The sequence below is a fragment of the Saccharomyces paradoxus genome, chromosome III (genome assembly GCF_002079055.1).
Source record: "Saccharomyces paradoxus chromosome III, complete sequence".
Lineage (NCBI taxonomy): Eukaryota > Fungi > Ascomycota > Saccharomycetes > Saccharomycetales > Saccharomycetaceae > Saccharomyces > Saccharomyces paradoxus.
Window position 1 is genome coordinate 74,054 of NC_047489.1, and position 15,067 is coordinate 89,120.

General features: G+C 41.9%; 8 protein-coding genes across 8 annotated transcripts; 2 read left to right on the forward strand and 6 right to left on the reverse strand.

Moving 5' to 3' along the window:
• Positions 1–70: 70 nt before the first annotated feature.
• On the reverse strand, positions 71–886 carry POF1 (nicotinamide-nucleotide adenylyltransferase; the record flags this gene model as incomplete). Its single annotated transcript, XM_033909018.1, has 1 exon — positions 71–886. The coding sequence occupies one exon, from the start codon at positions 884–886 to the stop codon at positions 71–73; it is 816 nt and encodes a 271-aa protein (XP_033764909.1).
• Positions 887–1,030: 144 nt separating this feature from the next.
• Positions 1,031–3,370, reverse strand: EMC1 (Emc1p; the record flags this gene model as incomplete). The annotated part of the gene is made up of 1 exon (XM_033909019.1): positions 1,031–3,370. One exon carries the CDS (start codon positions 3,368–3,370, stop codon positions 1,031–1,033), a length of 2,340 nt encoding a protein of 779 aa, XP_033764910.1.
• A 196-nt stretch (positions 3,371–3,566) lies between these two features.
• On the reverse strand, positions 3,567–4,817 carry MGR1 (Mgr1p; the record flags this gene model as incomplete). Its single annotated transcript, XM_033909020.1, has 1 exon — positions 3,567–4,817. One exon carries the CDS (start codon positions 4,815–4,817, stop codon positions 3,567–3,569), a length of 1,251 nt encoding a protein of 416 aa, XP_033764911.1.
• Positions 4,818–5,107: 290 nt separating this feature from the next.
• On the reverse strand, positions 5,108–6,685 carry PDI1 (protein disulfide isomerase PDI1; the record flags this gene model as incomplete). Its single annotated transcript, XM_033909021.1, has 1 exon — positions 5,108–6,685. The coding sequence occupies one exon, from the start codon at positions 6,683–6,685 to the stop codon at positions 5,108–5,110; it is 1,578 nt and encodes a 525-aa protein (XP_033764912.1).
• Positions 6,686–7,236: 551 nt separating this feature from the next.
• Positions 7,237–8,739, forward strand: GLK1 (glucokinase; the record flags this gene model as incomplete). The annotated part of the gene is made up of 1 exon (XM_033909022.1): positions 7,237–8,739. The coding sequence occupies one exon, from the start codon at positions 7,237–7,239 to the stop codon at positions 8,737–8,739; it is 1,503 nt and encodes a 500-aa protein (XP_033764913.1).
• Positions 8,740–8,989: 250 nt separating this feature from the next.
• GID7 (glucose-induced degradation complex subunit GID7) lies at positions 8,990–11,227 on the forward strand (the record flags this gene model as incomplete). Its single annotated transcript, XM_033909023.1, has 1 exon — positions 8,990–11,227. The coding sequence occupies one exon, from the start codon at positions 8,990–8,992 to the stop codon at positions 11,225–11,227; it is 2,238 nt and encodes a 745-aa protein (XP_033764914.1).
• A 55-nt stretch (positions 11,228–11,282) lies between these two features.
• ATG22 (Atg22p) lies at positions 11,283–12,869 on the reverse strand (the record flags this gene model as incomplete). Its single annotated transcript, XM_033909024.1, has 1 exon — positions 11,283–12,869. One exon carries the CDS (start codon positions 12,867–12,869, stop codon positions 11,283–11,285), a length of 1,587 nt encoding a protein of 528 aa, XP_033764915.1.
• Positions 12,870–13,693: 824 nt separating this feature from the next.
• SRO9 (Sro9p) lies at positions 13,694–14,998 on the reverse strand (the record flags this gene model as incomplete). Its single annotated transcript, XM_033909025.1, has 1 exon — positions 13,694–14,998. The coding sequence occupies one exon, from the start codon at positions 14,996–14,998 to the stop codon at positions 13,694–13,696; it is 1,305 nt and encodes a 434-aa protein (XP_033764916.1).
• Positions 14,999–15,067: the final 69 nt, after the last annotated feature.

Sequence of the window (15,067 nt, forward strand, 5' to 3'; positions counted from 1 at the left end):
TTTTTTTTGTTCTTAATATTAGCTCTATCTATATATATGAAAAGCCATTCGAATCTCTATCTTTCTCTTTTTAATCAAATATTGTCTTATTCTTGATCAAATAATCATATATGCATGGTGGTAACTCGTCCTCTAAAACCTTCACTTGCCCATTTTTCAGTTTGTTTCTAATCTCAGATGATGAAACATTTCTTAACGCTGGATAATCATTTTGCATGACATGAATCCTAGCCCCCCATTCTTTTGGTATAACTGGTTCAAACTTTCCTTCAAGGATGTCACTAGCATATTTTAATTGCGATTCAGCACTGAGGTGGCAATCGCCCCTCGCCAAGCAATACAATTGACATCCCGACATGAAGCTCTCCATTACATCACTGATTTGTAAGGGGTGGTAATATTTTTCATCAAAGATCCTAGCAATTGTATCAAACCCAACTAAGTAGCCTATATTTGTATTGTATCCTTTAGTAAACTGCTCATGTAAAACTTTGTCTTTGTCGATAAATTTCGAAAAGACAGTCAACCCGACAGATACCACAGATTGAGGGAGCTTCTCCTGAAGGTAGTCAGCAAATAAGCACATCATTTCCAAACGAGTTGGAAATGATGCAGGCTTAGGTAATTTGTCTGCATTGTTCACCGCTAAAAGTAATAAGACATGGGAACGGGTGTCCCTCAATTTGAAATTTTTAATAGTTTGGGATAGTAACTGGAAATGGGCCAGGTGTGGTGGATTGAATGAAGAGTCAAGAACAAATAACTTCTGGCATTCCAGATGCTGAGGTCCTTTGATAACCTGGAATAATGAATTTCCTTTTCGAAACTGCTCGAACGACTTTTTCATATTTTGATTGCTGGCACTCGTGCTGCCTTCAGCTTTCATTGATTATATCTCAATTTTTTAAAGAAGTAGAAGATTATATAACCACGAGTTTGACGTCTTTCAGAAAAAAAAGGAAAAAAAAGAGTAAGCCAAAATAAAGAGCCTTGAACGCGTGTCTGACATATATAATGTGTTTGTAAATATCTATTTAATTAACCATTGTGACTTCAACTTCTTGTTTGAAACAGAAGGACGGATAAAATACGTGATCACCAATAAGATGAGTATAGTAATGAGTAATTTACCTTTCTCGAAAGTAGGACTCATTAAATCAAATTGGCCGGAAGGTGTGATCCTTGTACAAAAAATGTCAAGACCTAGATCACAAATGATGCTTGTGGATTCCAAATTAGTTGGGATAGAGATTAATTGCGAATCAGATCCTGGTAATAGGTTTCTGAAGTGAGTAATGATGAAGTTATCATTAATTGGGATGATTGGCGTGTATGGGGTAGCCATAAACTCTTTTTTATTATCCTTGGCCATTTCCTCTGCTGGCTTACCTCTTGCATTCAATAAGAGCTTTGGTATATAAGTGATTTGGCCATTTTCTAATTCCATTAGGATAGCCTTAGTAGTAATATCATCCGTTGTCTTGGAAATGGACATTGTCTTGATGATCTCCGGGAAAATAAACTGCTTAGTCTGGAATTGAGGTTTGTTAATGTTACCGGTTAATGGATCATAAGAAAAATGCTTATCTGAGTCAGACAAACGTTCATCTGGGGTCAGTGATTCATATAATTCAACTACTACCAGCTTTTGTTCAGGAACAGGTTCAGAACTGAAATAGGAATAAACGACCCAATATTCACCGAAAACAATATCCGTTGGAAACCTGAAATCTGGAGAATCCTTGTGCTCTTGGGTGATAAGGATTTCTCCTGTAATGGTATCAATTAAGTTGAATGTGATTGTATGGTGCTCTTCGTTAGCGATTAGATAAGCCGCTAGGTTTGGATACAAATATTTATAAAGAACCGATTTGTCACCTAGAGTAATACCAAGAGTGTTTGAGTTTGTTGTGTCCCTATTGCTATACGCCATTATTTTTTCCTTCGACTTTACGGTTCTCTGCCAAGCTTCTTTCACCGCATCGTTCTCGATTCTGTAGCAGTAAATGCCATTTTTGTCATGCTCCGTGACAAATGTTAGTTCGTTAATAAAAAGTCCTAATGTTTCGAGTCCTAATGTTTCAAAAAAGGGCATATCGCAACTAGTGTGGTTGTTGTAAACTATTGGTGCATCCAAATTCTTGCGGAGATTCAGTTTAAACAGTAAATGACCCTTATTCTCAAACTTGATTAAATACTGGCATTTATGTTCATTCAGCTTAATAACGGAGTCAACAGTTCCACTTTCAGGTAGAGAGGATCTTGATTTGATAACCGGTAGATCGTTAGCGACTTCAATTGTCAAATAATGTCCATCATGTGAAAAAACAACGAGCTCGTCATGGTTTTTATCCGTCCAGAACATTTTAATGCTTTGGTCAATTTCCAAATCGAGTTTCCAAATAAGTTGACCCTTATTAATCATATCAAGGCCGCCAATAAAGCCATCATGGGTCAAAACAATTAAGGTCTTAGCGAAGCCAAATTTCAGGTCTGATACTGTTGTATCCTTGGAGTCCAAAGCCAGGAGTCTAGTGAAGACACGTCCTGGTGAAAAATGGTTCTCTTTCAATAAATTGATGAAACGATTCCAATTTGTTGTCAATCTAAGCCAGTAAGCGTTCCAAAGCGAATTTGAATTAAGTTCGGCTTTCATATCTTTGTTCAATTCCACATCTCTAGAATCGAAAACGTCCAATACAGCATAGTCTACCACATTAGTTAACCATTCATCTCTTTGCCAAACCGGTACCAATTCTGTATCATTGACAGAAAACCCTATATACTGGGTGTCGTTAACGTTTAAAACCAAAGCCAGGGGATCTTCGCGTTGGAAATATTCCACTTTGTTGAACCCTTGAGGTAATTCCAATTTCAATTCGGCCAATTTTGACTCCTCGTCGAGAATACACAGTTCATTGTCCTTAATGGATACTTGATCGTTTGAATATGAGGATTGTGGCAAAATGGTTGTAGAGGGGACGTTATCTATGCCCTCATCTAGTAAGAACCAATCGTGTAAATCGAATTTCTGCCAATGTTGGCTTGAAGAGTTCACACAAATCATTGCGTTGTAATCATTGCTATCCAGTTGAATCTCATCAATGGTGAAGGGCAAAACGTTTCTGAAAAGAATCTGTCCGGAAGAAATGTTGAACGAAGAAACTAAACAGGAAGTTTCGGTAGGGTTCGATAAGATGACAACCCGGCTAGGGTCTCGAGAATCAGGGATGATTTTCTTCCAAGGACCCAAGTTAGCCAATTGCCAATCAGTGATAAATGCATCATCTGAAAATACTGCTTGGACACAACTCGTGTTTAGGAAGAGTGAAATGAAGACGTACACCAAGGCTGTACACGTTATCTTCATTGCTGTGGAGAGAGGATTAAAGGGTTGATATGAATGTAGATATTAGTTATTAATGGAGTGTATATTTAAATATTTATATATTTGCATATATAATACTAAATCCCAGCCATATTTTCTTTGGTAGTCGTTTGAAAAATCACGGTTCACGAAGGAGGATCTAATATACGCACGGCACAACTAAGGAATTAGCAAAGACCTAATGTGTCTTTTCGTTAGTAAGAGCTTTGGGAGTAGGCCCTGGTAATGGAGGGTCCGTGCTAGTGGGAGTCTTAGTATGGGAGGGCATGGTGGTTGGTATGAATTTTATGCTTAGCGAGGTTTCTAAGGCCAAAGTCATCCACGGATCATAGAGCGATCTTATTGTATCGAGGTCAATATCTTGTGGGCCGTTCGTATCGTGGGGCAAGACAACACCTCGTGAGAGTGTGGTGCTTGATCTCTTCTTCACTGGTGCGGGAATGGAATTCCCCGAGGATGCTAGGAAATGCAGTCTTTTTTCCACATTTTGTAGATGTAGTTTCTTGGACTCGGAGAAGCCTTCCAGGCCAGTAGAAGACTGCGGATTATGCGATATGGAATTAATAAGCTCGATGGAATTTTCTCTAATATTTCTTTTATTTTGAAAGAACTCGAACATGTCCAAGTGAAACTCCATGCGATTGAGGTACTCGTTGAAAGACATGGGCTTGTATTCCAAGGGTCCAAACCATTTGATGATGGGATTTTGCGCCTCAACTTGCGCTCTAGCGAGAGCGACGCTTTGCTTGACCTCAGGGATGTTTGTTGAGAGTGGAGTACCGTTCATAGCGTCCTTGACTTTTATCTTAGTAGGATCTATACCCTCGTGGTAATATTTGACAATATTGTTGAAAAACTTCTTGTCACGCACAGATTTCATTTCGTCGTACCACGGGTCGTATTTAAGAAAGTTCAAGCGTGTAAGTTCCAACAGTGACTGAGAAAGTAACAGTGAGCCAAACAAACCCCATAAGAGTTTCCTCACGCTGACGAATCTAGACTGGCGAGGCATGATGGGGGGGGGAGCAAGCACAATGTCGCCATGGGTGGTGGAAAAGCGGTTCAAAGTAGGAAAGTCAGCAATATCCTTCTTAATTTTGGTCTTGCCATTAACAATCATTTCACTGGGTAGTTCGCCAAAGGATAAATTCGAATGGGTGCCAGTGGCGATGCGGCGCGGTGGCGGTAGTTTGTAGAGTCTTTTCAGTCTCCAGAGGGCAAAGAAACCCACTGCAGATTGGATGGTGATCAAAGTGTATAGCCCCGGTAGGTTATCGGGAGCGGGTACGAGCGGACCCCATAGTTTTAGGCCTAAACTTGGCCTTATGTAGAATTTCTTGATGTCATTATCATCTTTGTCGTGGTCATCTTGTGTGTGAGGATGGTCGGTGGAATTGTTGGTACCTGATGGAGGAGTAAATACAGCCATCTTTAATCACGGTAATTGGAGGAGGGGGGGGCGGGATTACAAGAAATTAAGATAGGTGCTTCCTTAAGAAATAAGGTAAGCGGCCATTGAAATTAAAGATGATGCAATGCACTTATTATTATTACGTGGTCAATTTTCGCTTTCCCTAGGGCATTCGTGCAGTGTGATGAATATAGTGAATAACTTGTGTTTGAATTTTTACTTCTATTTTTTGATTTTTTAAAAAATTTCCAAGAAAATTTTTTTATATATCTCTATTTAAAATGGAAAGAACCAAGTAATCATCAGAATTACAATTCATCATGAACGGCATCTTCTTCGTCGGCCAATTCAGCGGCATCGGCCTCCGCCTCGGCATCCTCAGCAGCCTTTTCTTGGGCTTCTTCATACAAGGTCTTACCGTCAATGTCGAAGTGACCGTTTTCCTTGATAAAGTCAAATAAAGAGTCCAAGGATCTTGAACCTCTGTACACGACAGATTCGGCCTTCTTACCACCTGGGTATAGGACGATGGTTGGGTAGCCTTCGATTACGACGCCCCTGACGTCGTTTTCAGTGTGGTCTAGTTTAGCAATCAAAACGTCGGATGTGGCGTTGGCGTAGGTATCAGCTAGATCTTGGTAAGTTGGGGCCAATCTCTTACAGTGACCACACCATGGGGCGTAGTACAAAACAAGAACATCCTTCTTTGGGTCGTTCACGATTTCATCGTGGTTCTTACCGACCAATTGGAAGACGGAGGAATCTTGGTTCTCGAAAATCTCTTGAGACTTCACGACTGGAGAAGCGTCACCTTTCAAGAAGTCCTTGACCAAGGATTCGATAGATTTAGATTCCAATACGATCTTGTCGGTCAATTCGTCGAAAGCCTCTTCAGAAAGTTGAGGCAAACCGTATTTCAAGTCCTCAGTCATATCGTGGATGGCAAATAGAGGGAATTGTTCCTTCATGTTCAGGTTACCGGCGTGTCTGCCGAACTTTCTGGCATCGATGCTAACAAAGTTCATTAGACCCCTGTTGTTCTTGGCCAATTCGGTGAAGATAGGTCTGTATTCTTCCAATTCTTCGTCGTCGTTGTAAAACAAGTAGCCTAGAGGCAAACCACTTTCGACGTATTGGGCGAACACGGAGCCGTCAATTTCACCAAAGTAGGGCAAGGCTTCCACTTGTAACCATTTTTCGAAAATATCTGCGTCAGCGATGTCGGCTTGCTTACCATTGTATACTACAGGCTCATCCATGGCGGAGGGCAAATAGATGGAAAGTTTGAAATCATCGTCTGCGTTTTCAGCGGAAACGAAGTCATAGTCGTTGAAGTGCTTGTTTGCTATGGAGTAGAAAGTGGCATTGAAGTCGGCGTCAATCTTACCGGATTGAACGATAACTGGAGTGACGAAAGTCTCATTACCAAGGAAAGCTGGTAGATCAGCGACAACGGCGACGGCCGGTTGGCTTTGCTTGATCATGAATTGAACAATGGCCTCGGCAGTTCTAGGTCCCTCGTAATCGACCGAGTTGTTGACATCGCTGTTCTTAAAAATCTTCAAACTTGGGAACCCTGGAATGTTGTGTTCCATACACAGATCCTGGTTTTCAGTACAGTCGATTTGAGCCAAAGTGATATTTTTCTCAACCAAAGTCTCGGCGGCTTTAACGTATTCAGGAGCCATATTCTTACAATGACCACACCATGGAGCAAAAAATTCTGCAAGGACCAAGTCGTGCGACTGAATGTACTCATTGAAGGAGTCGGTGGCCAACTTAACGACAGCAGAGTCTTCAGGGGCCACAGCCTCTTGTTGGGCAGAAACAGAGGCGGCGAGCAGCAGGGAGGACCATGACAGGATGGCACCGGCAGAAAACTTCATAACGGAATAGATGGATGTTTTTCTTTATGTAGAGCTTAACAGCTTTGAAATTACCAACTGGATATACTGTTTGCAACAAGAAACGCGTATGCAAACATGTATATATATATGCATACAGATTTTTTTCGTTTTGTTGTGGTTGTAACAGCGCAACAAAACCTACACGGTGGCAAATTGGAAAAAGAGACTAGTGAGAGGAAAGGAAAAAAAGAGGCGCCGCCCGATAGGGTAATAGAGTATCACGTGAAATCCAAATGAGTTCCAGGGCACGTGCTCGGAAAGGTTCGTCGCTCCGAAAAAAAAGAAGAAAAAAATTAGACGCGGCGCTTGCACCCCGCATTATAAGTGGTGTGCCGACGGACGGTGCCCCTTTCCAGGGGGGCCTCCATCTTAAGCGTGGTGTCACACCACGCTCAAACGGTGGCTAATAATGAAAACGCGCCCATATAAATATCCGCTCTCAATACAACCCCCAGCACCCCCCTCCCAGTGTACAACTCAGCTCCCATAAACCACAACACCACTACTAATACAACGCTATAATACATAAGATGTCCTTTGACGACTTACACAAAGCAACCGAGAGAGCGGTCATCCAGGCCGTGGACCAGATCTGCGACGATTTCGAGGTCACGCCCGAGAAACTAGACGAATTAACCGCCTACTTCATCGAACAAATGGAAAAAGGTCTAGCTCCACCAAAGGAAGGCCATACACTGGCCTCGGACAAGGGTCTTCCCATGATTCCGGCATTCGTCACCGGCTCACCCAACGGAACCGAGCGTGGTGTTCTACTAGCCGCCGACCTGGGTGGTACCAATTTCCGTATTTGTTCTGTTAACTTGCACGGGGATCATACTTTCTCTATGGAACAAATGAAGTCAAAAATTCCGGATGATTTGCTAGACGATGAGAACGTCACATCTGACGACTTGTTTGGTTTTCTAGCACGTCGTACATTGGCATTCATGAAGAAGTACCACCCGGACGAACTTGCTAAGGGCAAAGACGCCAATCCTATGAGGCTGGGTTTCACTTTCTCGTACCCTGTAGACCAGACATCTCTAAACTCCGGGACACTGATCCGTTGGACCAAGGGTTTCCGAATCGCGGACACCGTCGGAAAGGATGTGGTGCAATTGTACCAGGAGCAATTACGCGCTCAGGGTATGCCTATGGTCAAGGTTGTTGCGTTGACCAACGATACCGTCGGGACATACCTATCGCATTGCTACACATCCGATAACACGGACTCGATGACCTCCGGGGAAATCTCGGAGCCGGTAATCGGGTGTATTTTCGGTACCGGTACCAATGGGTGTTACATGGAGGAGATCAATAAAATTACGAAGTTACCACAAGAACTGCGTGATAAGTTGATAAAAGAGGGTAAGACGCATATGATTATCAATGTCGAATGGGGGTCCTTTGATAATGAGCTCAAGCACTTACCTACTACTAAGTATGACGTTGTAATTGACCAAAAATTGTCAACGAACCCGGGATTCCATTTGTTTGAGAAACGTGTCTCCGGGATGTTCTTGGGTGAGGTGTTGCGTAATATTCTAGTGGACTTGCACTCACAAGGGCTGCTTTTGCAACAGTACCGGACCAAGGAACAGTTACCTCGCCACTTGACTACACCTTTCCAGTTGTCGTCCGAAGTGCTATCACATATTGAGATTGACGACTCGACGGGTCTACGTGAAACAGAGTTGTCATTGTTACAAAGTCTCAGACTGCCTACTACTCCAACAGAGCGTGTTCAAATCCAAAAATTGGTGCGCGCGATTTCTAGGAGATCTGCGTATTTAGCCGCCGTGCCGCTTGCCGCCATTTTGATCAAGACAAATGCTTTGAACAAAAGATACCATGGTGAAGTGGAGATTGGTTGTGATGGTTCCGTCGTGGAGTACTATCCTGGTTTCAGATCCATGCTGAGACACGCGTTAGCCTTGTCACCTTTGGGTGCCGAGGGTGAGAGGAAAGTTCACTTGAAAATTGCTAAGGATGGCTCCGGTGTAGGTGCCGCCTTGTGTGCACTAGTTGCATGATCTTTTTCCAATTTTTTTTTACCTTCTCTTTTTTATCATTTTTCGGTAGATATATATACATATACAATATTTGTATATGTTATGTATGTATGTATGATTTTCTCACATTAATGAACAATATCATCAGAAACGGGCTTTTGCTTTTTAAGGGAAATTAAAGAACAATGAATGATTTCCTAGGTTTTCCTTTATCGTTGTTACGAGTTACGTATCTAGCATTTTCAAGGCGGTACTACACCAAGCTTACAGCATGTCACATACTAATAAGATCGCCTACGTATTGAACAATGACACGGAGGAAACCAGCTTACCCTCTTCCGTTGGCTGTTTTGACAAGAAACAGCTCACTAAGCTGCTGATACATACTTTAAAGGAGCTGGGCTACGACTCCGCCGCTGACCAGTTACTGCTAGAGAGCGGCGGATACCAGAATGAGTCCAATCACATTCAGACTTTCTTCAAACTCATCAAAAGCGGTCAGTTCCAGCTTATTAACTGGCAGATAATTTGCTCACTGCCCCTTGCCCATAGCTCTCCGCTAAGGTCCGAATGGCTCCAAACACTAGTCATTCCTACGCCGACGCCCGCCACCACTTCACTTTTTGACCACATGCTTCTGCAATTGCAATATCTGCAGCAGCTCATTAACTCCGTAAATTCGTCAACTTGCTCAGACGCGGAGATCGCCACGCTCAGAAATTACGTAGAGATCATGATTCTCGTCAATAGACAAATCTTCCTCGAGTTCTTCCATCCAGCAACAACCTCAGCGTCCCACACGGGCCCTCACACTGCGCTCCCCGTCCTGTACTTGCGCAAAATTCTCAAAAACTTCATCGAGATATGGGATTCCCTGTTGGTGTCTAACGATCAGTTCCTCAATGAAGAAAATATCTTCAATCCGGAAACCACTTTGAGAGAACTGTCTACGTACCTGACTAACCCAAAACTCACCGCGCAGTTGGATCTCGAGCGAGACCATTTGATTGACGCTATCTCCAAATATATCGATCCGAACGAACTCGTTCCCAAGGGTCGTCTCTTGCATCTCTTGAAACAGGCCATCAAGTACCAACAGTCGCAAGACATTTTCAATATCATTGATCCTGACGACGACGCTTCTTTTTCCTCTCCCCCCCACCGCATCAACCTTTTGCAAGACAACTTCTCACACGACCTGACTGTGACCTTCCAAGAATGGAAGACCATCCAGGACACCACGGACGAGATTTGGTTTTTAACCTTCTCACCCAATGGCAAGTATTTGGCCTCTGCGACTTCCGAGTCCTCGAGAGGCTACTTCATTACCGTTTATGACGTGGAACAAGACTTCAAAATTTATAAGACTTGCGTGAGTTTGTCGCAATCTGTACTGTATCTCATGTTTTCCCCCGACAGCCGATACTTGGTCGCATGCCCTTTCAGCGAAGACGTTACCATATACGACATGAATGCCACCTGCCTACCTGATGCATCTACCACAGACTCATTCTTACCGTACCCTTCTACCAGGCTCTCACCCATGGACTCATTTAAACTAGACGCCACTGCGTCCTTAGATGATACAGAATCATCAACGTCGTCTTCCTCCAGGCCAGCAAACGCGAATTCTAATCAATCAAGGGTATGGTGCTGCGATGCCTTCCACACCGCGGAACGTGCAGGCTGGATGGTAGTTGGATCACCCGACAGAGAAGCTATTGTCCACTCCCTCACCACAAAAGAGTCCCTTTTTAGCCTAAAAGGGAGGACTTGTATCGCGCTGGGCCATGATGAAAACGTCTCTGGGAGAAAATTAATCGACCCTGCAAAAGTCCTTTACAAACCGACAAATAACAATGGTAACTGGCAATACGTCGAGGACGACGAAACATTCCCACGAGTGCACGACGTGAAAATTAGCTATGACGATAACTACGTGCTTTTGATGACCCACCAGGGTGTTATAGATGTTTACGACTTCAGTGGGTTCCCCTCCAAGGAAGAGCTATCTAAACAAACACTGGATCTTAAAAACGTCCTGATTCCAAGAATCGCAAGGTTGGATGTTGGCAAAAACATGACTTGTATCTCATTACCGCTAAATACCGCGCACCAAGGCAGCCATAAGCAACAAATATCTGAGTCTCAACATTCGGTTTTAGTTAGTCTACAAGATAACGAGTTGCAAATGTGGGACTATAAGGAAAATATTCTTATACAAAAGTATTTTGGTCAAAAGCAACAGCATTTTATAATCAGATCTTGCTTCGCCTACGGCAATAAACTTGTAATGAGCGGATCAGAAGATGGCAAAATTTACATTTGGGACAGAATTAGAGGTAATTTAATCTCTGTGTTATCCGGTCATTCCACAGTAATGAGTAATTCTACGAAACCCATGGGGAAGAATTGTAACGTAGTTGCATCAAACCCTGCAGATAAAGAAATGTTTGCTTCCGGCGGAGATGATGGTAAGATAAAAATCTGGAAGATTTTAAGAAACTAACGCTCTATATATACAGATATATATGCATAAGTAAAATTTTGTGTAAAAAAACAACCTAATCCAGTCTTCTTTCACTTTCAGGCAATACTTGACTCAATTCTTCAGCTTCCCGTCTACCTCTCTTAACATCCAGGCAGTTTAGTACAGGCAATGATAGCATCAAAAGAAGGAAGAAGAAATAAAACGAATAGCGAATATTATGCGTCTTATCGGTAAGCAGTCCAACAAGGAAGGGTCCCAGGATGGATGACCCCTTATCCGTGATACTGAACATACTAAAAAATGTAGATTCTTTTCCTGGAGGTACAATCAAACTGAAAACTGATCTTGAGACTGCCGATAGGCCACCTAGTGATAATCCGTACCAAATGGCCAATAAGAACATTTCAAACTTATGTTTTAAACCGAACGCATTGAAGAAAAATCCAAGGATACCATAAAATGGTATGAAACTTGCCCAAATGATAATATACATCAAAGTCTGGCTGGAAGTCCACCGAAACTTTGTGGCAAGAAACTGTGGGATCATAAAAGCGCCCAACATTGCATTTATAACGGTCAAAACACTTATCATGATTAGGTTGAGGGTGCTCATGTGTAACTCTGCCTTAGAGAACAGAACCGCTGTAGAGTTTATCGTGGTAATGGAATCACTAATAATAAACCACGCAATAAGGAAAATCATCACATCTTTCAATAGCGTGGCATGTTTAAACGATTCGAAAAGTGATACCCAACCATACGAAAGGTATCTCTTCCAATTTAACTGGTTTAAAGCCTCTTGCTCATCGGGATACGGACCATGGGCGGATGCTGCTGTAGAACCATCTGCTCTTATCGGTATCGTCACGTCGTCAATCAACCAGATCATGGGCAATTGCCATACAAACCACCAGATCCCTACGAAAAGAACAGCCACTTGAACATCCTGCTTACTGCCCTTTTTTGATGCGACCAAGAACATGGATACGATCTGAACAATCAGGGCGCTTGAATAACCCAAAGAGGCACCTCTACCGCTAATAACAGTGGTTAATGAGTCTACCTTATCAGGTTCATAGACTCCTTGACTTTGACATTTCAACGAATCCTTAACAAAAATGGGCAGAAGAGAATTCCCAACCACATTGATAACGCCAAAACAACCATTAGCCACAATATAAAGGCCAGATAGAGAATAAACCTGGGTATCACTCAATTTGGAAATCCCAACAGTGGATAATGCTCCCACAATACCAAACCAAACCAGAATTCTGCCTTTGAATTTAACACTCCCCCAAAGATCTACTATCCCTGAAACAGAAATGACTATTATTGTTTGGAATAAAACACTAAGGGAGAAGACGTATAATGCAAAACTTGAAGTATCTACGAAGATCCGGTTGTTGAACAGACCAAGAACACACTTATCTGAACCACCACCCGTTTCTGACAGGCAAGGTATGGAGTGATCATGCACTTTTACACCATTTATACTGGCAAATTGCTGTAATAATAAAGGAATATACGTTGAGACTGCAGAAACCACAAAAGGCTCACTAGAAAACGAGTAAGCGTACCATCCCTTGATATTGTTTTGGGCTTTTTTTATTCGATAGTTCGTTACCGATTCATTCATATCATTTATAGTTCCATAGCTCATATCTATTGCAGAGAATATGTTATGAGCGAACTCTTGCTTGTAAGGGCAGAAACCGTGGGTAATATAGGTACACTTTAAAATATTTCCTTTTGTTTACACTACGCATCTTTCAATATCTGAGGTATTTTCGTTTAGGAAAATACCCTTTTAAGGAATTAATTTTAGCTATTTTCCAAAATTGTTGAGCGGCGCTACCACTACCGCAATACAACAATTAATAATCCAGGACACGTTGCAATATAGATGACGCAAGCTAGAAACCTGGTTTGGGTGACAATAAAAAAGGATTTGACAACACAAAAGAGAAAAAAAGAGTATACATAAAATTTTTACATATGAATTATTTATAGTCAAATAGGCATTTTTCATAGCTTCTTCCCAATTATTAAATTAGCAAAAAATTGAATAAAAAAAGCAGGTGGTTTAAGAATTGCGCAAGGAGAAAAAAAATCATATCTCATGATGGTAGCCACTTAAACAGAAAGAAAATGAAGTGAGAAGAGGCTAATATTTTTATATCTTAAAAAAAAAAAAAACAAAAAAAAACATAAATATTTGTATCTTATTGTTTATGATGATAATGTACAATGAATTCAAAACATGAAAATTGTTCAAAGTTTTTATTTTTATTTTCTCTTTCATATTAAACTGATGGAACAAATGAAAAAAATGGATAAAAAACAAAAAAAAACAAAAAAAAAAACAGCTTTGCTGGGGGATAATTAACTTTTGATTTTTTTAATTATTAGGTTTTTCGATTTTTATGGTTTTTTGTGTAAAATGCAATGAACGAATCCATTTTTTATTTTGCATGTGAGGAGCCTTTATAAGGAAGATTCAGCTTCATCAGCTGCAACCGGTGCTGCGTCTTCTTTGGTTTCTTCTTCTTGAGAAGCAGATTCAGTGGATGATTCCTCTTCTTGTTGAGGAACAGATGGTAGGGATATCATGAATTGGTCCAATGCGTCGCCGACCAGTTCCTTTTCAATGTTGACTTCGGTTTCAAAAGTTTCTGGTAACCAGTTTGACCAGCTCTTGGAACGAATGAAGTACTTATCTAATGGAGATGATTCTTCAACTTCATCGGTAACGTTCTCAGCTTCCTTGGTGGCCAAGCTACCTTCCGCAACATTGACGGTAGCGGTTTCGTTAGCAACAATTTCTCTCAATGCAGCTAAGATCAGGTTAGTGTCACCTCCGAAGGACATGTTAACAACTCTATAAAACTTAGAGATCAATGACAATGGGGCAAATCCATCTTTGGATAGTTTTGACCTTAAGTAGTTGTCGACGGTCAAGTTTTCTTCGCTAAAATAGTATTCAATTTGTCTGGCAATGTTGTTGATGGCCATTAATACCGGTTGAGCTGGGTAAAACTGCTGTTGTAATTTGACCATAGGTTGTTGAGAGTGTTGCTGGTTGTGATGGAAGTGGTTGTGGTATTTTAAGCGGTTGTTGTTGTTATTACGAGGGTTGCGTCCTTGGTAGGGCTTAAACTGTGGTGGGAGACCTTGGTTCTGAGGCATACCGGCGTTATTACTGTTATGGAACTTTCTTCTTTGAGGACCATTACTGTTATGGTGATGACTGTGGTGGTGATTACGGTGGTGGGGTGGTTGTTGCTGTTGTGTAGATTGACCATTTTCTTGGGAGGTGGTGTCCTTTGAGTCTTCTTCACCTGCTGCCGGATCGAAGCCATCTTTCTTCATTTGTTGTTGCTTCTTAGCATTATGTTGGTGATGTTTCTTTTTCCTGTTAGCATTACTCGACGATGTCGACGATGCTGCAGTTTTGTTGTTTTTGCTCTTGTTGTTGTTGCCATTGCTTCCACCGTTCTTAGAACCGGATCTCTTGGTGCCAGAGACAGTAATGGAGGCCTTGATGGGAACCCACTTGGTAGCTGTCGACGATTTTGGAGTAGGTGTTCTGTTCTTTTTCTTTCTTGTGGCATCCAAGTCCTCTATGGAAATAGTAGAAACAGGGATCTCAGTAGGAGCAAGTTTCCATGGGGAAGATGTGGGCAATGGTGCCGGCGTCAAGTTGACTTGCTTGCTCTTTGAACTCTCTTGTTCTTGTACTTCTGGGACTGGGGCAGTAGCAGTGTTGGCGGCGGCGGTTTCAGCAGACATCGTGGGCAGGAAAGTGAGTGGAGGAGGAAACACGTTGGCAGGTCCAGAGTAATCCTGATGTTCTATTAA